Here is a 27,436-nt window from a genome sequence, read left to right as displayed (position 1 = left end):
TGTTGACCTAATTTAAGGACGTTTGTTTTGATCGGAATAATAAACTAGATTATTATTGGTTATAGGGATACATCATCCATAGATTTCATCAGCATGTAAACATATCAGCATAAGAATTTCGCAGCCTTAAAATGTTTGGCCTCTTTGATCTTATTATGTTTAAATTAAAAATGATAATAATTTTGGACTTATAATTTTGTTTTACTTACTTTTTCACTGTGTTTAAATTCCCTGAGAACTCTATCATAATCCTTCTTAGTAACTCTTTCCGGATAACAACATGCGCTCTTGATGAACGTTTTAAGAGTCCGTTCAAGCAATTGATTGATTTCACCATAATCATAATCATCGTGTCTAATACCAAGCAAACACTGTATATAATTCCAAATAGCACGACGGAAACGCGAAGTGTCCACGTCCGTTCGTCCTCCCATCGTGTAATACGTTAGATTGTAAGCGGTCTTGAACTTTTCATCGAGCAAGTTACCGACATCGTTGTAAAGACGGTTCACTAGCGAGTAACCGTGATCGTCCCACGAGTAGTCCTGAACGCGGAACGTCGAGATTTCCTGATCGCTACGTTTTGCAAAGTCTTGGTAAAGGAACAAGGGATCGTCGACGAAGATTCCGATATCGGCCGGCGTTTCTTGTGGCTCTTGACCTACGGCGTTTAGCTCCGCCGATTGACTTTCAACATTCTCAAAACGTTTCGTTAATTCAACGGGTGTACACTCTTGAGTCTGTTCGCTTAAAGTTTTCATACGTTGCATTAACGTTGAGATACCCACTTCTGGTTCGGTTGGCGATGGCGGACTAGATCTTGTACAATTACTGTTTTTCCATTCTACAAAGACAAATTAAAAAAATTAATTTTAGAATTAATATTTGCTTTTCAATAAAATTAATCTTTTATGGCGCGTAGACATTAAAAAGATACGCATGAAATTATTTTTTTATGTTTTATCTGGTGTGAGCTAGATTTTGAGTTCGTAATTTTTAAATAAAACGGTAATAAAAAAAATAAATGTGCAATAATACCTTGTCTAGTATCATTAACAGGAATATCTTTTGGATCAGTTTTACTATGACGATGATGAATAGCTAAAGCGGCTCTATGAACTTCATCTTGTGTTTCATATCGATATCCACCAGCTTGATCGACCTCTTGGTTGACGCCGCATGAAAAGACGAAAGAACAAAGCGAATGGAAGTGTGCTAAGATGACGATTGCGTGGACGACTTCGGCCAAAGACCAACTATCATTACATTTGGTCAATTTGGCGATGTGTGATTTGTTGAGAAGCCACGGCCGATGAGCTAAGATCTTTGCGATATCATACAGATTGCGTAGCTTGGCCGGAATGTGTTCCAGCCCTTTCAACCAATCCGGGTTACCCCCTTGGAGAAGAAATTCTTGTTTTTGAAGGGATATTAAATAGCTACACTGATGGCGACCAGCAGCCTAAAAAAAATTCAAAATAAAATTAAAAAAAGATTTCATTAGATATTTTCGTATAATCATTACAACCCATGGAATTTCCTGTTTATGTCCAATAGAGAAAGATATAACGCACAAATGTTTATAAAAAGGCGCCTAGTTGTAATCATTACGGTATGTTTTGTAAACGATGGCCGTGTTAAATGGAAGCAGCAAGATTTTGTTTATCGTATTAAAAGAAGAATATCGTAATAACTTTCCTCCCAATCTTTTATTCTAACTCTTTCATCACTTTTTATTTGTACTTACCATAATGGCAATATAATGTCTATAGGCATAAGGAAGTGGTCCATCACCTCTCAAAATGAAGTTTTGAGTCTTAAGGAAGTGGTCCAAATACGCAGGATGGAACCCCATTACCTGGCTAACGTGGTCGAGGCGATTATTTTGAAGAAACGCATCCACAAAGAGAGTATGCGTCTGAAACAAAGAAAAAACGTTTTTAAGAAAAATTGAAATAATTAAAAAAAATGCGTATTAAAGCTAGATTAGTTAATCGTTCTCGATTGTTATAAAACTGTTTACTCACACGACGACGTCCTTCATAAATAATTATCAGTTAATAAACAATTGCCATTTGCAATGGTGATAAAAGTGTTTTGAATGCGGGGCCCCCGGTTTGAAACACACAAACGAACAATGATGATTCAGTTCGAGTTGCATTTATTATTCGTTGATTTATTTTCGCTCCAACGACTGCGTGACCTTCGAGGGCCTCTCTTCGAAAATATATTTAAAAAGAAAAATAAAGTTTTGGTGAATGACCCAGATTTTTTTCTCTTTAAAAAAATGTTTTTATTTTATTCGTACACGTGTTGGCAGAAATATATATATATATATATAAAAATAAATGTATGTGTGTAGATAAAAGTGTCATCTTTTTTCTAATAAAGGTGACCTCGATTAAGTTTTTATTTTTCACGTGGAAACTTTGATAAAGTTTCAATCAGGAACTGATAATCTGATATATTTATTTTAGACAAAAAAAGTATATATATCGAACCAAACATGTTTTAAGGTTTAAGTGGTCACATTCTTAAATTGTGATGATTTATGGGAAATTTAATACCTTTAATGTTTTGAGTGTTATTTTGTTTTACATAGAAACATTTCAAAGTTCGCGAGATGTTACGATTTGTTGTAACACAATACCCCGTGGCTTTAGTGTGCACATGTGCACTTTGGTGATATTTACTCGGTTTTCTGCAACTGGATACTGTAAACTTTAAATGGCGGAAAAGAGCAAAAAATAGACTTATCGAATTTCTTTGGATAAACAAGCTTGTTGAACTAATACATGGAAATAATACGTAAAAAATAAATAAGCATATTTTGTTGTAACAACAACAAGATTCTTTTACACTCTATGTGATTGGTGGCATTTTATTGTTGGGTTCATCAACTTTATTATGATGGATATATGTGAAATTAATTACGAATATCTATTGACATGCTTTTTATGGCAAAAAATTGAATTGAAAAAAGTTCCTTATCATACCTAAATTAATATATGATAACAGGTAATAAATATTTTTTAACATAATAGTTATTTATTAGGGCCGAGAAGCTACAATCAAATAACCAATTTTTAGGATTTACTTTTAGGATAGCAAACGAGTATTGTGTATAATTTGAGGTCGACAAAGCAGCTACAAACTCATCATCTAATATAGTTTTGTTAAGTTAGTAGAACGAAAAATTTTCAGTAAAAAAATATTTTCTGCATTGATCGTGGCTTGGGCGTTTTTTGACAATTTTTGATATTTTGGCCATAACATATTTTGGGCATTATGATTTAGTTCATTAAACTTTCTGTTAAGATCAGGATCTTCCAGAATTCTGCACTCACGATGGAAAGTTGATATATCTACTCATTTTGAAGGGATATGCTAGCTCGACTAAGTTTTGAAGACGTTTGTTGAAGTTAATTCTCGACATAATCCGCATTCAATCGGATTTGTTTTGATGTCTAGGAAGATGATGATAATTTACGAGATGAAGAGGAAGAACAGGAGAAGATCAGGTCAGACATGGAGTTAAGGTTGTTCATCATGACGGCAATATGGACAAAATTTGACTTAATCCAAACTTTAAAGTTTACTCAAAAATGTATTATTGACTAAAGATAACACAATTAACTCAAAAAACTTCACTGAAAAAACCTATCGAAATGACTTAGTACCGATCAAAATATTTAATATTAACTCAAAAACTTCAATGAAACCTAATAGAGATAAAGGAACTTCATCAAAACGTCAAATGTAACCGAATGTTTGGTATCAACCTAAGGAATTGCAATAAAACTAAATGCAGTTACCACAATTTTGTTACATTGGACAATATTTATCCAAAAACTTCATCGAAATGAAGCCATATCCAAGAAACTTTATCAAAACTTCAAATTATAATCGAAACTTTAGAATGAAATAAATGAACCTACATGAAGTCTTTAAAACAGCATTAAAATCTTAATTTTGATCTGAAAAATTAATGTTAATTCAAAAAAATTCATGGACTTAATTAATTATAACAGAAATATTAGCTGTAAGTAAAAAAAAGTTCATTATACCAAACATAACATATAAAACTTCATCAAAACCTAAATTTTGAACAGATAATTCAATGTTATCCTAAAAATTGCATTCAAATCTAACCAAACCTAAACAATATAGTATCAATGAAAGGAACTTCAACACTATTAAACTTTAATTGCCAACAAGAAGTTTAACATAAAAACTTGATTGAAAAGTGATCAAATTGAAGACATCGCCGAATCTTCATTTTTAATTCGCAGCTTTTTATCAAAAATTTGAATATAATTCAAGAAACTTCATCGCACATTGATTTAATTCAATAATAACTTCATCGAAACCTCATATTTATGCAAAAATTTTTTTGATAACGATAGAACAAGCTCGAAACTTCAATTTTAGAAGCACTATTTAAGAACTTCATTAATGTTTTAGCAATTATTTCGATTTGATTCAATAAAAGCTTGATTGAATATAAAGTATTTAATTCAAAAATTTATTAATAACGAGAAAAACTTCAATGAAATAATACTAAAGCTACGAAACTTCATTGTAACGTGCCCAAATTAAAGAATATCTATTCTATTTAACATAGAATGAAACGTTGCTATCAAGGAAAAAAGTTGATATTAACTCAAAAAACTTTCTCGCAACCTAACCAAATTAAAAGAACTTCATCAAAACTTCAAAATATAACCGAAATTTTAGTATTAAGCAACAGAAGTGCAATAAAACTATGTGATATCCACACAACTTCACCTAAAATCATAGTTTTAATAAAGATGTTTAATATTAGCTGAAAATTTTCATAAAAACCTAATCAAATCCAAGAAACTGATTTTATCAATAATTTTGATTTATCTTTGACATTTAATTTACTTTTCTGACACTTTAAACATTAAAATGATACTTTTATTTTAATTTTCATGTTTAATTTTTTTAAATAAAATTTAAAAGCTATAAAAATTAACTTCTATCAACATTATCAAAGAGAATATAATAGCTAAACCCCGTGTTGACAATACACTTCACATTAAAAGAAAATTTTTATGGATTTTCTGACACTAATAGTAAAAACACGATTGATTTATCTAAAATTTCTCGTCTTAAAAACTTTTTTTTTACTTTTAGCCTAGGAGTGGTCCAGCAATTCTCCATCAAACCAACAAGGTTATCGTCCTCTTTATAGACGCGTGTGGTTGTGACCACAAAAATACGTCGTGTTGTTGCTCTCAAGCCAAAACTACTATTTTATTCCATCACAGAACGTGTAATATATTCGAACACGAATTCGTTACGTAAAATATACGCGGAAACGCGATGGTTTTTTCTATTTCTCTTCACCTTCATTTTGAACGGGCAACGACATTAAATTTATCATTCGAAGGAAAATCATTTATAATAATTTGTATACGTTTAACAAAGAAGATAAGGAAATACCGGGGCGGTGAAGGAACGGGATAAAGAGATAGGAGAATATGTTTGTTTTATTACAATGTTAACACGTCGACGATGGTTATAGGGGTCCTCATGTAGATTAAAAACTATTGTTTATGGTGTTTTCTTGATAAGAATGAAATAACTTTAAATAGCGGCGGTAAAAATACAAAATAAAACAGTTATGATTCAAAGAAAAGTGGAGATGGCACACGAGTCTGATTCGATTCATTTAAAAAGTGTTAAAAAAACGAAAAATAAATAAAACCACTCGCGTCTATAAATACTAAAATTTAATATTAGAAAATCGTATCGTACGATATTCGGGATACTGTAATCAGTTATTTGTCGGTCTGCCAACGCGTCTGCGTATACTTACATATTTTTTTCACTGTTTTTCAGCGGCATAAATAAATTTTAAAGTTGGTTAAAAATATTTTAGTATCAAAACCTTAAAAATGAAAGTCAACACCTTACAATTTGTTTTCGTTTTTAAAATAAGTGATCTATTTCCATTTCATTTATAATAATAAGCATCGATATATACAGGGTTATTTCGTTATAATAATGAAACTTTAAGTTTATCAATAAATTTCGTGCTAAAGTTGCGAAATATTCATTTTATTCGATGTTATTATCTATGATTCTATGAAGTAATCATAATGAATCATCAATTTGTAGATGATGACTATATAATTGATTTTGAGATAGTTATGATAACATGGTAATTTAATTGGGTATGGTATAAGGAGTTATCAATTGATCGATCGATTTATATAAACAAAGAATATTTTTGATGCTTTACTCATTGATATTGTTAAATGTTAAATTTATAGAGATGGAAATATCGGGGGTTACGAATCGAAGTGATAAGCAGGTGTCATATTCGCGAAATCCATCGACGGACAACGGTGGGCGTAAGTTATCGCTAAATGAATAATGTATTCGCAAGTACAGTCAGCACCAATACCAAATGAGGCGATTTTAATACAATAGAATAATGCACTGTTTCAAGAAAATAGTGCAAGGACACTAAATGAGCAAGTACTATTTTGCGGCATAATATAATTCTGAATTTAAAAAGGAATGACTAACTAATCAAAACAGCTTCAAGTAAATGATATGCAGAATGTATATTTTGAATTGGGAATAAATTTAAAAAATGGATTAAAGTGCATCGATAAAATATGAATACTTTTATGAACAAAAAACTATAAAATAATTGTAAATGGAGTAGAGGAGTTGGGAATCAACTTAAATTGTAGCTATTAACTTACTCAAAGAATTAAGAAGAGAATAACTCTAATTAGTATTAATGCAGCAAAAGATGGAAGTGCAGAATTTCACTTTCTGCCAAGTATATACAGCAGGCTATTTGGAAAAATACTCCTGAGATTAGGTCTAGAATAAATGGAAACAACTGCCCAAAGGAAATGGAGATTTCATCTCACAAAATTTAGAAGAAAATGGTATTACAACACCAGCAACCTAACCCAACCCATCAATTAAAAATGAAGATAGAAATAAAGAAGTTCGAGATAAAAATCAAAAAGATTTGCTAAATATCTACAAATGGTCGTTCAATGATGGAGAAGATCCTCCAACCTAGATCGAAGCAGAACAAGAAGATATAATTATTAGGACTATTTCTCTAAAGAGAAGTATATTTCGAAACTAAAACAAATAACAATCCAAAAAAAAAGCCCTTTTATTATCAGAAAAGTTATGAAACAACTTCCATAAGTTAGTATTAAGATGACTAATGATGTGGAAAATGATGATGAAGTTACACTGTCATCTCAAAACTCTACGAAAGATTATTTCTCAAGAAATTAAAAAAATCATTTTGGTTTTCTGAAAAACATTTGATCATCGCAGAAATAGAGATATAATTGAAAATCCCATAGTGGAGAAGGCAGTCTACTCCACCACATGTAAAAAAATATGGTGAAGGACTCTGATAAAGTATGGTGTAAGTAATTGAAATCCTTTCTGTTAGAGATATATTTCGAAATTAAACAGGAAAGTATAAACTCTGCATCGGGAAAAATATATAACTTATCAGGTTGGTTTTGTTTTATTCGCCTTTCCTTTTGTTCCATTCATGCATATATCAGGTTTATATTGAAAAACCTTGTGTTGTGTATGAATTTGATGCACGTCAATCTGTCGTAACGGTGCTATAACATTTCAAAAAGAAGTTCCAGAAAGATGCGTCAAGTATCAACTGCATTCGGCGATGGTATAGGCAATTTAAAACTACAAGATGTGTTTATAAAAGAAAATCAGCAGGTCGTCTTCTGACAGTTAAGAAAAGGTTGAGAGCATAAGGGCCTTTCACACGAAACCCAAATAAATCGACGTGGAAAGAGCAGAAAATTCTACAACTGACCATTTTGAAGATTTTATGGAAAAGATTAAAAGATTATTGCTCACAATTTCTCCCAGCCTCATTGACAAACTGAGCAGCTTTGACTATTGTACAGAGATGCAACAGTGTACAGTGTGTTAATTAATTATCGTACCCGACGTCATCATTGCAAGTATGCAACCAAAGACACAAATCATGTATTTTAATACCTATACTGTGATATTGGTTGCATGCTAAATATCCTTAGCCTTTATAAAAATCATTAAGTATGAAGCATTAGCATTTATTTTAAAGATTGAAAGAAAAATATATAACTTATCAGGTTGGTTTTGTTTTATTCGCCTTTCCTTTTGTTCCATTCATGCATATATCAGGTTTATACTGAGAAACCTTGTGCTGTGTATGAATTTTATGCACGTCAATCTGTCGTAATGGTACTATAACACTTCAAAAAGAAGTTCCAGAAAGATGCGTCAAATAGTAGCTCAAATAAATCGACGTGCAAAGAGCAGAATATTCAACAACTTCCCATTTTGAAGATTTAATGGAAAAGATTAAATCAGAAGCAACAAACTAAATCGTTTTGACTATTGTACATAAATGCAATAGTGTATGTACCTAGCACATAGCGCATCACCATGATAGGAGCACATTACTTCCCAAAGATTAGTGCATTAGTACGATCTCATAATTTAAAGTTTAGGGTTCATTTTTTCGGGAAGCAAAATTATTGACTCATGCCACAGTTGCAGACTTAATAAGAACTGCATTTATCAGTAGAGGTTGACAAATCGATGGATCAGTTACTGTGGAAAGACTTATCTGGACTGCCAGTGCGCATCATTAATGCATTTAACCTCAATCGTTCTAATATGTCAAATAATATAGCCACAATGTTGCTATATGTATAGTTGAATAAATACAAATGTGTCAAGTTTACCAATAAACATACCCAAATACTGAAATCCGTTTGGATACATGAGACTTAATTTTAGGGATGCATCAATTTAGGAATCATGGTACTGCCACCATAGAGATCATCGACAGCAATCATGAACAACGGTTGAAATCGAGATTATCTAGAAAATTTTTAATCCGCATAAACTCAACTGTATAAAAATCCTATAATGTCAAGGGTTGGGTTGGATTACGCAATCATCAATATGAATTATTTGATTTTCATTAAAAATCCTTGAGAATAGACCTTGAAAAAATCGTTAAAAATGACCAAGATATGAGTGAATTTATTATTAGCCTTAATAAAAATCGTTAATTATGAAGTATTAACATACTGTAAAATATTAACTTGTTAAAGCATCGATTAAGTTGATGGACTCAAAATTAGCATTTATTGTAAAGATTGAAATCATACCTAATTTACGATTAAAAGGGGCATATTAACAAAAATGCGTTATTAAACCGCACATTAAATTAACGAACTTTAACTATATGCTTTAATGTCAAATAAAGTTTGATTGGCGTCATTAAAATAAGGAAACATTAACATGCTTCGTCAGCCAATCAAAAAGTGAAACTTCGCGGTTAACCTCATATTAAGCAATGATTTAGTTGATAGATCAACGCAGAATTTTATTAGATGTTATCAAGCTTGCCAATTTATTTTAATTTGTTATTAAAATTATTCTGTCATTTTATGACCAAAAAACTAATCTAGTAATCGCATCACTTTGACTCCGGGGGGGCGCGTTCGATCTTGATACCGGGACAACACATCATGCGGTACACCGAAGTATATGTACCATGAAAACTACCTTGTAGAGAGAAAACCAATGGAGGAGAGCTGAACCATCAGCATCGTATGGTCATATCGAACGTGCTGAGCACGTATACGCGCGTATGTGCCAGTGCACCGAGAGACCACTCCGGTGGAGGTCAACGAACCTTGGGGGGCCGGGTCTCTTTCCTTCTGCACAATAAACGCCGCAACGATTTGCACACATTGCATTTTCTCTTCTCGCAAAAAGGGGGCTTGGCACCCACCTCGCGGGCACCTTCCTAAAAGGAACCCGAAATCGCAAGTCATACCCGAGTCGACACGTCAATTGGAGACGTTAATTATAAAGTCGTTAACGGGAAAAAAAAAGAAACGGCATGAATCAAGTATTTAATATGACCACTGTTACCATGCCAATGGTTATGTTTTTAAGATTTATTTCTCAAAACGTTATAATACACTAAATTTTATTATATAACGTTTTGTTTTTGGTTGGTTTCGTTTTTAGCCACTCATTAAAGACAAGAAATGGTTAGATATAACGTAGAGAAACAACTTTGGTGGGAGGCAAAGCAGAAAACTTTTCTCATTAAAAGTTACTTTCGAACCGTCGGAAAGTTTTGATGTTTATTTGGCGTTGATTACATTCGTTACTACAAGGAAATTAAACAACTTAAACCAATGTACACTCATTTTTAAATTATATAAATATACATGTTATAATAAGACAAATATAAGTTGTAATAAGCTGTATCACTGAATACTTTAAATATTGCTTTTATTTCAATTTTTATTTATTTATAACTATAGCAAAACCTCAATATAACGGTGTATTGCACGAAAAGTAGAACTAACATTAGATCTAGCACTAGAAACATTTGAATTTAGCCTTGCGTCTCTTAAGACGGCTAAACCTGTATGTTTCTAGTTCTAGATCTAGTGTTAGTACCACTTTTAGTTTAATAAAAATATACAACAATCTAACTTTGAATAACAATTAAAACTAGAACTAACACTAGACCTAGAACTAGAATCATTTGGGTTTAGCCGCACGTCTCTAAAGACGGCTAAACCCGAATGATTCTAGTTCTAGGTCTAGTGTTAGTTCAAATATGTTCAAATATGTTAGTTCTAGTTACAGTGCAAGTGCAAAACTAGAACTAACACTATACCTAGAACTAGAATCATTCCGGTTTAGCCGTCTTTCGAGACGGGCGGCTAAACCCAAATGATTCTAGTTCTAGGTATAGTGTTAGTTCTACATAGTAACAGTGTTAGTGTAAAACTAGAACTAACTGCGGCTTCAGACGCACGGCTAAACCCGAATGTATCTAGTTCTAGGTGTAGTGTTAGTTCTAGTTTTAGTTTTATGAACAATATGCAACAATTTAACGCCGAATAACCGCTAAAATTTGAACTAACACTAGCATTAGAAGTAACACTAGATCTAGAACTATAACCATTCGGATTTAGTAGTCTTAAGAGACGTACGGTTAAACCCAAATGATTCTAGTTTTAGGTATAGTGTTAGTTCTAGTTACAGTGCAAGTGCAAAACTAGAACTAACACTATACCTAGAACTAGAATCATTTGGGTTTAGCCGCATGTCTCTAAAGACGGCTAAACCCGAATGATTCTAATTCTAGGTATAGTGTTTGTTCTATATAGTAACAGTGTTAGTGTAAAACTAGAACTAACTGCGTCTTCAGACGCACGGCTAAACCCGAATGTTTCTAGTTCTAGGTCTAGTGTTAGTTCTAGTTTTAGTTTTATGAACAATATGCAACAATTTAACGCCGAATAACAGCTAAAACTAGAACTAACACTAGCATTAGAAGTAACACTAGATCTAGAACTATAACCATTCGGATTTACCCGTCTTAAGAGACGTACGGCTAAACCCGAATGATTCTCGTTCTATGTTTAGTGATAGTTTTATAAACAAGAAGCAACAATCTAACTCTAAATAACAGCTAAAACGAGAACTAACACTAGCATTAACTAGACTTAGAACTAGAATCATTCGGATTTAGCCGTCTTAAGAGACGTACGGCTAAACCCGAATGTTTCTAGTTCTAGGTCTAGTATTAGTGATAGTTATTGTTATTGAGCGCTGACGTCATGAACGGTCCTTCGAGCTTTGCACCTCTTCCCAGGATGTAGCAGTCCTCTTAGATTCTACCAACCTTAATATAAACACAGGTAGACCGAATTTGTGTTTATTAAAATTATTCATTCAAACAGTTAAAGTGCAAATTATAAATTTGTATTATTTACCCTAGTTATATCGAGATTTTACTATATAATTTTTCTTTTTGATAACCCAAAAATATATTATTTACTTAAACGTTTACACTACTATAACATTTTAAAAGCTGGACAGAGTGTGTAACGATGATAGATTACCCAGAAACAGAGAGTCAGACAGTCATTGAACCCACACACACACAGTGTCCTTGTAATACGTTGCACTTACACCCTCACACGCATCAAAGTCGATTGAGTGCGTTAAATAGAACATGTGCAGTCCAAGTTTTAACAAAAAGAAAACTTCCGCATGGTTTTTTAAACGTTGTTTTTGAGTAAGTGCATTTACGCGTAAAGTATCAAAAGACATTATTTGCAAAACCTTTTTGTAATGTTGTAAAAGAAAAGAGAACTAGAAGAGAAAAAGAAAGAGACATGGTTAAATAGACAATCGGCTAAATATCGGTAATCTTATACAAATCCCGGACGATAATAACGTATATATTTTCACTTTGATAACGGGAACTCACAAACAACGAACGACCCGTTAGAATATATCTCGTTAGCACGGTATCTGCGTGTTTTATCGGTATTTATGGCATCGACGGATTACTTCACTTATAAACGAAGATTACGCAAATGTTGCCCATCGTTGAAAGAGCTAAAATCGTATAAATTTCGATTTAAATGAGACCACTTAAAATCGGAATGAAAACATCCGATGCTACTCAAGTTTTTTTTTATTTTTATATATTTCTTTTTAAGTTGTACAATAGAGGAACAGCTGCCCACCCGTATCTAAGTCCACGTTTAATCTAAATCTTGTGTAAATACGTTCCTTAGCGTGACAGGATGGTTTAAAACCATGTGTTTTTCTTTCGAAAACAACCAAACCGCGTATAATAATTATTGTCGTGCTGCGACGTTTAATTTTTTCGCTAATTTTAACGATAAACATCGGAGTAGAATTGGTTGAAAAATAATTTATCCGTATTATTGACGACAGCAACAGACATCATCATCTGTGTTTATCAAAGCAATTATTTTCCAATTATAACGTAGTGTATCACTAATAACGTAATTATGTATCTGTAAAAATCGTAATTAACAGATGTATTTATTTTAAAATCTAATAATAGTTTCGAAATGAGTTAGCATATTTAAAATTTTGCCTTAGTTATCTCTTTCATAATAACACATTAGCATAAAACATTTCACGATTATATTGATCAAAGTAGAGATTCTAGAAACTTTTAGAAAGTGGTGGTGGAACTTTTTGAAGCAAACGAACAAATCCCATTGACTTGGAGATCTCTTTTTGTACAACATGTGCTATTTCGATTAGTTCCAATTTAAGTATTGCTTAACGGATATCGATAATTAACAGATATATGACACAAAAATGCTCTGTTATTGACGATCAAAGATCACTAGCTATTACAAAAGATTTCTATTTTGCCTTTCTGTGATAATAGAAAATAAGGTATTTTTGCTGCTTTTAATTCTTGCTAACTTGTGAAAAAATGAATTTTTTTTAAATAACCACACAAAACTGTTTACGTTCTAGATATAAATGAACATGAGGTTCTGTCCAATTGGTATTCAATTATAAGTAAGCTACAAAGTACAAGAAAAGTAAGTTCCAACGAACCTTTAGGTTAGAATTAGTTTGGGATTTTATTTCAAAGAAACTAATGATACTTGAAACGTAAAATTTTCAGCAATGTAAAGCTTTGTTTCTCATTTATAATGTCAAAACGTTTTATATTTTAATAACAAGAACCAAAAGACTTTTTAAAATGATGCGTGCAAAAGATTTCACATTTTTAGGTTTAGTTAAATTTGAAGTTTTGTATGAGAGAAACTAATCATCGCAGAATCTTGAAATTTTCACCAATATAAAGCTTAAATCTTCTTTTATGTCCTTAACAAGTTTCATACTTGAACCGCAAATACTTTCGTCCAAAAGAATTTTTGAAGTTACCCATGTAAAATAACACAGTAAATAACACAGTCATTTCCACAGTAATTTTCTGCGTAGCATCATAATCCGAATTCAGAATTGGACTATCACGTTAAGATTTTGAAATATCTGAGGTTATGTACAAGAAAAAGGACTTTTTTGGCTACTATGTCAAACAACATTTTCAAAGATCCATTGATTAATGCAAAAAATATCTTACTCCATTTCATAACAAATTAAGAATAATGAAGCAGTTTGTAAAGACGCTTAATAAAAATGGTGCTTGTTTTAAGTACCTTGTAGATAAATATCTCAACTTGAGTGATGCTAAAATAAAAGAAGAGATATTCGTTGGGCAACAGATTCGCAAATTGATAATTTCGGATGAAAGAGGTGCCTGGACTAGCTTTAAAGAAGCTGTCAATGGTTACTTAGGCTGCTAACTATAAGGTGCGAATCGTTGTGATGCTAGAAAACTTCAAAAAACTGCAAAATTTGGTTGCAACATGAGCATGTTGCACTATTTGCACACTTATTTACAATTTGACAATTTAGGTGATGTTAGCGAAGAGCAAGGAGAGCGTTTTCATTAGGATATAAAAGAAATGCAAAAACGGTTTGCATTTCAAGGAAAATGGTCCACATCTATATTAGCCGACTATTACTGGTCACTTCAATGTAATGAGCCACATGCTCAAAACAAGAGGCGATCTGGCATAAGATCTATGGAATACAAGCAAAAGACATAATAAAAGTTAAATGCAAAACAAAATTCGGACTACACATTTTGAACACATAACTTCAAAAGTAGCCACTTTTCGTGTACATAACCTCAAATAACTAAAAATCCTGGCGTGATGGTCCAATTCTGTGTTCGGATTTTGATTCCACGTAAAAAATTACTTCTGAAGTGATCATCAGCGATCCAACAATAATAAACATTCCTTTTTTTGCGGATCTGTGTAATTAAGTACCAAGTTAGAATTGGGATTTTATTTCATAGAAACTAATAATGTTAGAAACTTAAAATTTTCAACAGCATAAAGATCAATCCTTTTTTTATAACCTCAAAAAGTTTCATTTCTCAATTACTAAAATTTTCTTCCAAAAGAATTTTTAAAAAGATCCGTGTAAAAGAATTACATATTTAGGATAGGTTTGAGATTTTATTTCATAACAACTAACGATTCTAGAAACTTGAAATCAGCACCGACGTAAAGCTCAATTCTTTTTTTATAACCACAAGAAGTTTCATTTCTTAATTACAAATCGTTTCTTCCAAAAGAATTTTTAAAATAAACCGTGTAAAGAAATTGACAGTTATTGCATTTTTAGGTTGACTTGAGTTTGAGGTTTTGTATCTAAGAAACTAATAATTGCAAAATCTTGAAATTTTCACCAATACAAAGCTTAAAACTTCTTTTATGTTAAGGACATAAAGTTTTATACTTTAACCGTAAATACTTTCATCCAAAAGAATTTTAAAATTACTCGTGTTAATTAAAACTTAAACAATTAAAAAAATTATACCACATATATATGGTAAACCTATTCATAAAGATTTTATCTGTTCATAATAAAAAAATTAACCACTTCGTGACACTGAAAATATCAAATAATAACCTATTCATGAATTCATTAAAAACAACTTTACCTATTATTAAAGTAACTAAGAAAAAAATGATAATAAAAAAGAACATAAATTAGTACATATCACGTTTATCAGTAATAATATGTTCAAGGTCCATTTCGAAAATTCGTAATATTATATGCTGATCATTTTTAAAATAACGTTGAAATTCCACAACCGGAGGCAATATTGTTAGGCAATATTATCATTCGCGTTTCATTTCCCAATAACAATAAAAATTGTAATCGAACGACTCTATTAGTATTCTGTCTAAACGTTTTAATCAACTGATTGTGTGTCAGTCGAAAACGTAATGGCCGCATAAATGCCACTAAAACGACATGAATTACGGGGAACGTAGCAAAACCGTCATAAATTATGTGTTATTCGAGTGTCGTCGTAAATTTTCTTCTCAAGAAAGTGATCGAATGCGTGCATTTTAAACACATTAAAGCCCCGAAATTTATAAACACTTCTTTAAAGTTAAAAAGACATTTACATTAACACCTTATCTCTGTCTCAATGTCATGCATACTTTTCAACATCACCGTTGAGAAGGTTGTAAGAGAAGCAGATATAAACATCAAGTGCTTAATCATGAGCAAGAGTGTAGAAATCCTACAATTTATACAACAAATAAGAAATAAATTCTTTCCGTTTTTTGAGAAAATCGTTTTTTCAACGATTTAACCTGACGTTAATCGAATGTAAACTCTCGGTTAAGGTTACAATAAATAAAATATGGATTTTACAAAACTTTAATAGAACGTTTATGATAAATTTAAACCATTTTAATCGATTTCTAATAGTTCTAAATTAGTTTGCACAAAAACAAATCAATTTTTAATTAATTTAATGTTAAAAAAAAAGAAATTGATTCCATCAAATTAAAATTGTTTCCAAGTTAAATTAACCTGGAAATACCGAGTGCTATTAAATCAAGCAATTTGCAAATTAAAAAAATTCATTATGATGCAATCCATTCGCTACAAACTGCATAAAATAAAAATAACAGTTCAAAGTGATGTGTTTTGCCAATCATTCTGATAATTACTTAAGAATAATTGGCGCCCGCAACTTTGTTAATAATTAATTTGTTTCTATGCGGTTCGAAATGGTACGAAACCTCTCAATCTAAACCCGAAAAACACATCGTTTTATAATTAGATTATTATTTATTACGAGAATAATTGCGTGATCGATTTAATCAAATCAAAAAAACGATGATAAGAGAAAATGTTTAGCGATTCTAATTATCCTTGGTGATTTTTTTTTTATTTTGAGTGTGAAAATTGCGAAAAAGTCGTTTACGTCTTTCGTTTGCGATAATTAACACAAGTTAATAACGTTTGTGTTTATTTTGACTACTTAAAAACAGGAAATATACGAGTTCTTTTCACGTTCGCAATCTCCAGTAATTGATTAATAAATCAATTTATTGAGTTCTTAAAACAAAATTAAATAAAGTAGTTTTAGCGGCGTTAATTAACTGCTAAAGTAAATAAATATATAAAAACGTTTTGTATCAAATAATAAATAAAACAAGTTAAGTTTATGTCTTGGTTAACTAATTGGGTTTTAAGAGAGATAAAGATATATTAATCAGAATGAAAGATAATTTGTTTTACCTTCAGTTTAAATTATTTAATTGGTATGTATAGGTAAACTACGAGATTGAAATGAACATATAGGTTGAATGTAGGTCAAAAAACTACTTTTATATTTAATGGAGGAGAAGAATTAAGTTCATTTTAATAAAATAAATTAAATTCTTTTCTATAAACCTGTTGTTAATCAACGGAGCGAAGAAACTAATGGTTGAGCTTTAGCTATCACTCTCTCGATTCTAGAATCCACTGGCTTTCTCCAATCGGTCATTTAATACTTCACTCGATTGGGTTTAGGTATTAAATTTCTTGTATGCTCAAACAAAACTTGAAGAGAAAAGGTTTTGATTCAAGAGAAAAATTTATAGTTGGGCTATTCTAACCCAACCTAACTCCTTAAATTGAGAACAAATAACATGTTAATACATAAATTATTAACATATATCACTCCCGATGCTTCTGAATAAAAGATGTTATTCATATTTCTAAGATGACTGAAGATGCTATCTATACAAATATGTTTATCTATTTAGATCAATGCTGGTCATCAAATCGATCATACGAGATATTTACCATTCTGTCAAGATTATTTATTAGTGCACCGATTCGTGACCCTGACTACAGAGTCCTTACCATTCGAGAACTATTCGAGAAGTTATTTCAAATATGGGAAAGAAAATTCAAAGCTACTTCAACATTATTTACATTACATTTTAAACGCGTTCAAACTATTTTTGAGCGGTTTCAAATAATTCTATCGCAAGCTTTCAAACTATCTAACAATTTAAAGCAAAACCGTTACGCTTTGAACTCGATTGGAAAAGCTTTAACGTGATGACTTTAAATCGATTTTCTTTTAGTGCTATCGTATCCTACCTTTTCTATAACAAATAAGAAATAAATTCTTTCCATTTTTGAGGAAATCGATTTTTCAACCTTTCGATTTAATGTTAAAGGCATCATTTTTAACAAAGAAAAATTAATCAAACACTAATCATAAAATTACAACACATGCAGTCTATTAGGATTTCCTAAACAACTAATTCAAATAATGCTAATCAACGCTTAACCTGACGTTAATCGAATATAAACTCTCGGTTAAGGTTTATTGTAATCTTTATCACCTTTATTACGACAAAGTTTTATGAACCTCAATTAGAGTTAAGTTAACTATAAGCGAATGGTTATCGATCGATTACTAATGAAATAACGATCTTTAACACATTAACGTCATATTTTATTAATAAAAGATAATGTTATCAGAAATGGTTTTTATACAAAATGTTACAGGGGTCATTTTTATGAAAGAAAAGTTAATCTATCCTTAATCAAACACTAATCATAAGATTAAACCGTTTATAGCACATTGAATTTAAGTGGAACTCCTAAAACCCAATTCGAATGCTAATCAACGCTTAACTCTCGGTTAAAGTTGCAATAAATAAAATATGACTTTCACAAAAACTTCACTGATAAAAAAATATCAATTTCAATATGGTTTTATAAAGATCTCTATTATGGTTAAATATTTAACAAAAAGCTCATCAAATTTTCTTTGTTTATCGTTTAAAATTCACTGCTTACGTCATATGACGTCAAAAATAGTATTTATAAAGCTTTAATCACGCGCTAATTGATGCGTAGCATGATGTTAATTGAGGTATTATTTGAACGTTAATTGACAAATAGTGTCACGTCAATTTAGATATGGTTTTATAAAGATAATTGTAAAGGATTTGTAACGATAGATTAACCGAATGTTAAAGAACCAAAGATGAAATGATGTGCTTGATAATATTAAGTTAAATAATCGAGCACTCGGCAACCAACTTTTACTCTTTCTAATATTAATACTAGACTAATTGTAGAGATAACCTTAGGTTAGGTTCACATTAAATCAAAAATGAGTTTCACGATAACTTATGCATGCTTTTATAAAACATGATGAGGATCATTTTGATTTTCTTTGACCTTGTATCAATCAAATTTACCATCATAGGTTTAATAAAATCAACTTATCCGATTATTAATGGAAAAATCATCTTTAATCCAGGTTCTTTACCCCAATTAAACGTCATATATCAATAATGAGCGTTATATAATATTGATTGAGTGCTAATCGACGCTCAGCATTCTGTTAATCAAGTATATAACGTAATAATATTACCTCAAGTTTTCTATAAACCTTAATTAACGATCATAACATCATCTTACGGCAGCAATAAATGTTTTAAAATTTCACAAAATTAATAGTCTGTTAAGCTGGATAAAACCTAAATCATATGTTAATCAACGCAACCTCAAGTTCATAGAGTTTAAATTTTTTGTTAGTATCACGACAAATCAAAAATGGGTTTAATCACCACTTAATCGAACGCTCATCGCCAAATAGTATCACCTTAACCGTTTAATAAAACCTGATTAACGCCACGTTAACTTTAAGCGAACTCTGGAGGATTAAAGTCGATGTGTTTTTAAGGACGAGTTGAACTGATTAAATAATTATGTTATTCTCCTTAAATTTAACGCTCAATTTGATGTTAAAATGAGCGTTAACTCTGGATTAGCGTCACGATAATTAAAAATGTCTTTTTTATAAAATTCAATTAGCGCCATGTTAACTTCAAACAAGCCCAAATCAATCGAGATCGTATTAACTGTTCTAAAAGCGAAGTTAAACGATCGCTAATTAAATAATGTTTTTTAACACAACATTAACGTCATAATAAATCAAATATTGATGTTATCGAATTTGTATATTATTTGATGTTAAATATTAATCATCATTATTGTTAACTTGAGCATGTTTAGCCATCTTTTGAGCTGTTCAAATAATGATCTTAAATCCCAATATTTTGGTTATATTAACTCAAAAATGGTAGCTTTAACATACTTCATCATCAATATTTCATGAAAATTGGTAATGATTAAGGAAATTCTTTTATTTATTCTTTATCGCATGTGTAGAAGTCTAATTTAATATTAAATCGATTTGAAATTCCGATCACTCTCATTTTTTTGCCACGTGGCAACATATCCATTTATTCCCATGTGGTTAAATAATAAATTCGCGAGTATGCTGATTACATCAGGGACAATAGTACTCTCAAACATGAATAGATAAAGAGAAAATACAAGATTCTTTGGAAGAAGAACTTTATAATCAGATTATTAAGAGACCTATTAGGAACCTTCGAATGCAGGAAAAGTGCAATTTATTTATTACATAAAAAATGTGTCCCTTTTTATTTATGCCATAGGAAGGGAGATATTTGGAGATGATGTTAAGTTTTGTTTGTAGCTGATTCACATATTTCCGATATGCTTGTGCTAAAGTTAGGCCTGGTGCACAATTGCCCTTTTTACTGTCCTGCTTTGTTGTGACGCGGAAATTGTAGCCTAAAATACTATAGAGATAGATCAAACGATGTACATTTGGGTCCGGCTCACAATAATTGAGAGTTGTGACAGAAACTAGGAATCAACAAAGAAATGGGAAATGAAGTAATTAAAATTTTGAAAAGATGCCGCTTAAGCCTAAAATGATGAGTTAAGGAATTTGAGCTTCGGTTTGCAAATAAGCATTAACGTCCATTCATTGCATAAAGAATAATCTTATTTATAAAATTTGCTCCGATTGACCGGAATGGCTCCAATAAATATCAAGACCAGAACATTAATCATCCTCGGAACATACAACGTAATGTTTACGAAACAAATTTCAACTACATCATATTTTTTTAAATGTAGAAAAAGCTACTAGAGCGTAGGTAACAGGTAGTAGAAAGGATATTTTCTGGAAGAGCTAAATTTATATAAAATATATAGGTTGTTTTGAGATATGACTCATTTATAGTCTAGGTTAAATTAATTGATCAATCATTCAATCTGATATATTGTTGGAGATGCCAACACTAAGGAAATGTTGATAAAACCTTTACATAATCATTTACACAAGCGATTCTTATTCAGAAAAGAATTGCAGAAAGCGTTTTTTTAGTGGTTGCGGAAAAAGGAAGTGTTGATGTATCATTCTACGTGTAAGATTTACCACAATTTTCTGGATACCAAAATGAAGGAAATCCATAACTATATAATTACATATTTTGTGATTCTTACAGAAGCCAGAACGTAAACTGCAATTTGTCACTTTTTGCACAAGATAGTTCATACCGAGCGCAGACTTGTTTGTGTTTTCAATCCGCAGACATTATTACATGGAATCTGATAAAAATGTAGGTGTCATAAACAGAAAACTAAGAGCATAGGTGCCATTAGACTGCATTGAGATCATTAAAATATCGTTCAACAAGTTTTACCATCTCCAAAATCTAGAATCATTTTGTAAGCAAGACACTCAGGAATTTTTTGATAACATTCTTTATAGCATTCCCACAAAAATAATAGAAATTGATAAACTGAAAACAGAAAATCCATTTTTTGAGTGGGACCTAATTGTATTAATGTTTGTTTAAGCTGTCTAATTTATGTAGTTAATGTTAAATCTCGTTTTTAGCAAAGCAGAGTTGCTTAGTAATGTATACAAGTTGTATTTCCTATTAGTAGAAATCTCTCTTTTCTACTTTCTTACTCTACTTATTTTCTGATCATTTTGATCACTATGAAATGATTCCAAAACAATTTCAATAACATACCCGACTCAATTTTGAACTCATTTTGAAGAAATTAGATTATTATTAATGTTCCAGGCACAATTGTAATACTTTGTTTTATAAAGCTCGATTAAGACAACTTAACGCAAGGGTAACATGATGGGTTATCCAATCAGAAAGAGAGGATGCTCGATTACGATCACGTTAAATCTCGATTAACTTGATAATAAAAGTTTATTCAACCCTAATTATTTAATCTTAAACAGCTGAAACACTTAATATAATAGTACTAAAATAAAATTGAAATTTTATTTGATGGCTCAAAGTTTAAAAAAAATGTTTTTTTCTAAACACTTACATTTTGAGGTATCTGGCCCATAGTAATTCCTTCGCAGGCAGATCCGAGGCTCTTTGCCACTGGAATTTTCAGCAGATTCGAGTACAGCTTAACTGTTTCCAGCTTTCACACAATCGGCAAAAATTACCAAAGAAAAAGCAGGAGACGTTTAAAAGCGATCCGAATGCGAAGAAAAAAGTTCGCCGGCAACAACAACGTTTTTATAAAGATTAAAGACGAAGGAGAAGATTTCACACAAAGAGAAAACACTGATGTCAGTAAAAAAATGTTACATTAATAGTTCTGGGTAACATCAAAATAGTGGGTTATTTTTTTTTATTGAAAATAACAAAATGTTCTTTCTCTTTATGGAGGTAGAAAAAAAACTTAAATTAGAAAAGCGAAACTGAACTAAACCCTACGATCGCGACACGCTAACTGAGTTTGTAACCAAGTCGGCCGGCGAAGTGTCTCCGACCGGCACTCACAGCACGAGGCAACGATGGAGGGGTGATTTTCTAACATCTCATTGGCTGTTCATCGACCATTGTATTGTTACATCAGCTGATCGTGGCCGCATAGTAACAACGTAACCGGGCTACTGCCCGAACTGAACAGTCTGAACACAACGAACAGAGACTTCGTTTCAGTATGATCAACTTCCATCTCTTTCCTGTCTTTATACATATTTATGTTGCACTTTACAAAATTGATATAAATTAAATCATCGAATTAATTGATTTTGTTATTAGTATTGATACTTTTTATTGAAATAGATTATTATTTGTCGTAAATGCAATAAAAAGAAGTTTCAAAACTTGATTAAGTTTGCGGTTAAAGTCGCACGATTTCAAGGATATTGAACGCAAGTGTTTGTATGCACCTGATATACATACTATTTCATCACACTTTTTTAATCTAACTTATAGACGTAATTGATTAATAAGTCTATTGTTAGTTACAATGTTGTATTTAAAATTTTCATGAATAAAAGAAAATTAATAATTAAGTGCAATTTTATTATTACTTGTACAACATCTAAAAAAATTGTGGCTGTCTCAATTTTAAGTAGATCAATTTTGGGTACAATTATCAGTTAACATTGAATCAAATAATAACATTGTTTACATTGAAAACGAGTAACAATCAGTTAAAAACATATTGGAATTTTTAGCAAAAATATGCTAGAAAAATACCATATTGACATTTAGTATTATTACTACGACATACATTAATATACATATTAAAATTAATTTAGTTAGAGTGTTTTGACATTAGAAAGTTTATACGTTAGATGTTATGACTTAAAAAAAATATAGTGACAGGTGAGAATGTGATAATCTATGTTGTAAACATAGCATGAAACTATTTGTTTATGAAGCATCTATGCTACAATAGATGAAAAATCGAGACCAATAAAGTTTTTGACAAGTACTCAAGATGAAGCCATCAGTTTAGTAAGAAGTAGATCATAATACTTTTAGAAATCATATAGAATATAATATATATATTGAGAAGAAGAAGCATTTATCGCAGACGTAATTATGGAAAGACGGAATCAGCAATACATTACAAAAATCGAGAATCTGATATGATTAACAGCAGGGCAGTGGCATAAAACATGCTCAATCGTCTCCTCGTCTTCCGCACATGAGAGTTGCTAAATAAACCCCAACCTAACAAAAACGCTTAATAGAAGATGAGGAGGTTGAAGAAAAAGAAAAAGGTGTAAAGAAAGAAGAATTACAGACGAATCATGTTCTTCACATCAATAGCACATCTTCTGGAACTGGAGAGAGAAAACTTTTCCGGCAATGATTCAAAGATCCACATTGCACACCTAATCATGAATAACGTTCTTTATTTAGTTCAGAAAACTGCGAACTTTTTGTGACACCTACGCTAGTTAATAATATTCCACAACAAAGCAGTACGTAGCTTGAAAAAAGAAAAACTAAGGGAAATCTGGGCCAAATTGACAAGACGTTAAAACATAAGGTAATAGTTGAGAGAAAAATGCAGGAGTTGTTGGAAGTCATTTAAAGCTAGACAAGCTATATTCAACCAAAATTGGCAATTGGAGGCATATGCCAAAAAAATAGTATCTTTAGTAGATATCGACGATAATGCTACTCATAGAATATATCCCTTAATTCTGAATAATCAAAAATTCCGGATAAAAGCTATAAATATGTTGTATTTATGGTGAACGAGCACCTCTTGGCCGGGACTACTTACTCAATATTTTGGATGAGACTGACAACTTGACAAAAGAATTTTTGAAAAAAAGAGCATTAATAGCCACACCAAAAAAATAAAGTGTCAGATTTTAAACATGAAGAAATTATATCACACGTTATGTCATTATCAGCCTATGATAGCTATTACACAACAAAAACTACTAAAATATATAATTTCTTCTGTACCAATATCTAAAATCATCTGTTCATAAAAATTTATAGCTAAAAGTTTCGTAAAAGGAATTTGTTTTTGAAAATACAGAGCACCGAGGACGAGGATATTAAAGCTGACCTCAGCAAGACCAACAGAGGAAAGTAGCTGATCAAGCCTATAAGTTAAAATGGTTAGATTCGCATTCATAATATTGCAATGATGAGTCTGTGCAAGTGTACACTTTTGGCTTGCAGCATGTTGACCTACGCCAGCTTTACGTTCTTCAATTGCGTTTTATAAATGTCAACTGTGGGCATTTAATTTAATGATTTATAACAATAAAACTGCAGGTGAGTTATGTTTGAGAAGTCATATAGGCATGGTAATTACTTTAATCTTAAGGGTAATAAAAGTTTCACAGTTTCATTGCCAAAGTTTCAGGCAATGAGATTCCTCTAAAGACGAACTTCACCAAACCATGCACAATATAGCTACCAAAATTCGATACGAAATTCGAATTGATTCCAAAGCAACGTGTGATGAAAGAAAAGAATAAAGAGAAATTCGCTGATTTCGTAAAAATTTAGATTATATTTTAGTTTCTGGTTCTTACAGGCAGAAAAATTACGCTCTATATACGTTAAAGTTAACTGAAAATTGAAAAACACCAATCGTAGTGGTACTGTGAATAACTAGTTCTGTTCATTTCAACTAGCTGGTCAGCTCTGATATCGCAAACTCACTCTTGTACTCACTCGTCTTGTAATCTTCATCAAGGTTTCTGTATCAACCGGAAAAATGATGGTTGGTTACTTGTCATCATTGTATCAAAGACAAAACACAACAAACACCTGGTATAAATGTAAAAACTCGCTTTGCCAGACACATCTAAATATCTTTTTGCATTTCCAATCGTTTGCATATGTGGGAATATGTTCTTTTGTAACATTTTACCCACTTAAAGAAGATAAGAAACACCTGCATGAAATGGAAAAATTTTTCCAGAAATAACTAACATCCTTTTGCAATTTTTGTTATGATATGTTACGAGACGTATAAATTTGTGCAGGTTTTTGTCCTTGTAAAGAAGGCAGAAAAATAAACACCTGCAAGAATTGTCAAGAGAATTGCGTAAGGTAATGACCGCCAGGTAGAAATGTTACGGAAGGTTAATTTTGTTTATTATAGTCAACACACAGGTAGATTGGGAAAGGGCAGTTATGTTTAGTAAGGTTAATGGCTTCAGATAGAAATTTTGGGCAATGTTGCAACGCGAATCGATTCGTTTCATTCCCTGCTAATAAACATATAGGTACCATATCGCAACCTATACATATTAACCTTAGATACAGCAAGAGGTGTTACAATTAATGTCATAACAACCCAGAACTATTCAATACTTTGCAGTGTCTCAGTCATAAATGATCTCGGATAAATATAGAGTGGAGAATCTATGATTTCACCTGATTAAGCCAATTAATACTATGTCCATCCAAATCTGATAAAACATAGAAAACAATCTCGGCGTTAAGTTTAGTCATAAGTTTAATTGAGGGCACTTTTGCGATGATATGATGTTAACTGTTATGCCTTGTCCGTAAGCGATCTCGCCTACAAGTTTAGGCATAAGTTTAACTGAGGTAGCTTGTAGCGGAGGAGCTGCAATGTGTTAACCATTTTCGCGATGATATATATACCTGATACTACCTAGTAAATAATATATTATTGTGTTATAAAACTAGAGGACTTAATAATCAGAGCTATCTTTGTTCAGAACAGATTTTTTTAGAATTAGTATCTTTTAAATATGTTAAGTTTCATGCGATAGTGATGTGATAGATCTTCATATATTTAAAATTATTGCAACCATGTAGACTTTAGCTGTTTTTAGTTGAGTGTGTCAAGTCTTATTAAGTAAAGTGGTGTAATATGGTGGAAAGATTTCGGAAAACATTACGTATTCAAAAGCCACAACGAATGTCATTCAAAAAATATGTCGGAGATCGTAAAATTTTCCTAGAAATATTTAGAAATTGAAACAAGATTAAGATGAAAACAAGTATAATAAAGTAAGTCAATGAAATTTGAGAAGTAAATCAACTTTAAAACATCAAACATCAACTTTAAAACCAGTAATTATGAAGATAAATGGTTTAAATGGTAGAAGGCTAGAATTAAGCCTTTCTAAATGTTTTTACAACATTCATAAACCGTTAATAATAAAACTAAAAATAATTTTCAAAAAAATTCAACGGAAATAATTTATAAATATAGAAGATGTAGTAAAACATCGTCAATCACAGTAAAATGTATTTATAGAATTTCGTTTATTGTATATTCATTACTGTTTTTATCTGTTTAATAGAAAGTGTTTAAATGTTGAATTCTAATAAATGTTTTTAATGAATTTATTCTTGTGGGAATATTACATAAAGCAGACTTATGTTAATAATAATTTTTGTATGTGAAACAATTAAGTATTAATTAGGAATATATTGTACCCTTTTTTTTATTAATAATAAAATTTTATTGTTTTCCAAGAAATCATATTCTATCAATAGCCACGGGCCAAATTGATAAAGAAAATGATGAGCAACAAAAGGAGTAAACATAATTGTCTCATAAAAGGGAAAGAAAGAGATAAAAGGAGTGCCTCAAGCTCAATTATTTATCGGAGATAACTGAAGCAGTGAACCGATGAGAGCAAACTATCAAGAGTCGCGTTTTACGTCACAGATTCAGTTCGAAGTGGATTCGCGAATAAATAACCGTCTCTTCCGATGCTCTTGTCTTCCCCCGTTTTTCTTTATCAATCGTTTTTGTATTCGTTTCTCGGATCGTAAACAGCCCAAGCTCCTTTAAACGCCAGACACAATACAGACGACAGAACGACAACAATGGTTGTTAATATCAAAGTTTATGAACGATTCGATTGTTTCTTTAATTGTTTGAGAAAAAAAAGTTATGTTTAAAAGCCTTCGATAAAGGCATTTAATTTCTTTTTTATATATTCGATTATATATTCGACTATATATATTTTTAAGTGTATTTTTAGTTTAGATTTAAAAATAAT

General features: G+C 31.2%; 1 protein-coding gene across 4 annotated transcripts in view; it reads right to left on the bottom strand.

Annotated features, from left to right (window-relative positions):
- Window positions 1-27,436, bottom strand: part of LOC111425780 (Sestrin) — a 151,705-nt gene that overhangs the window by 5,853 nt on the left and 118,416 nt on the right. For 3 of the 4 annotated variants that reach the window (XM_023060022.2, XM_023060021.2, XM_071200726.1), the window contains 3 exons: window positions 1,748-1,918; window positions 1,039-1,462; window positions 210-844 (listed from right to left, as the gene is read on the bottom strand). In XM_023060022.2, coding sequence (XP_022915790.1) covers window positions 210-844; window positions 1,039-1,462; window positions 1,748-1,918 — 1,230 coding nt within the window. Of the gene's footprint in view, window positions 1-209; window positions 845-1,038; window positions 1,463-1,747; window positions 1,919-21,990; window positions 22,429-27,436 lie in introns of those variants that run through there. The other variant, XM_071200732.1, reaches the window with a different exon arrangement.

This window comes from Onthophagus taurus, chromosome 1 (assembly GCF_036711975.1).
Source record: "Onthophagus taurus isolate NC chromosome 1, IU_Otau_3.0, whole genome shotgun sequence".
Lineage (NCBI taxonomy): Eukaryota > Metazoa > Arthropoda > Insecta > Coleoptera > Scarabaeidae > Onthophagus > Onthophagus taurus.
The sequence above is the reverse complement of the archived record's forward strand: the minus strand, read 5'-3'. Positions and strand labels throughout refer to the sequence as shown.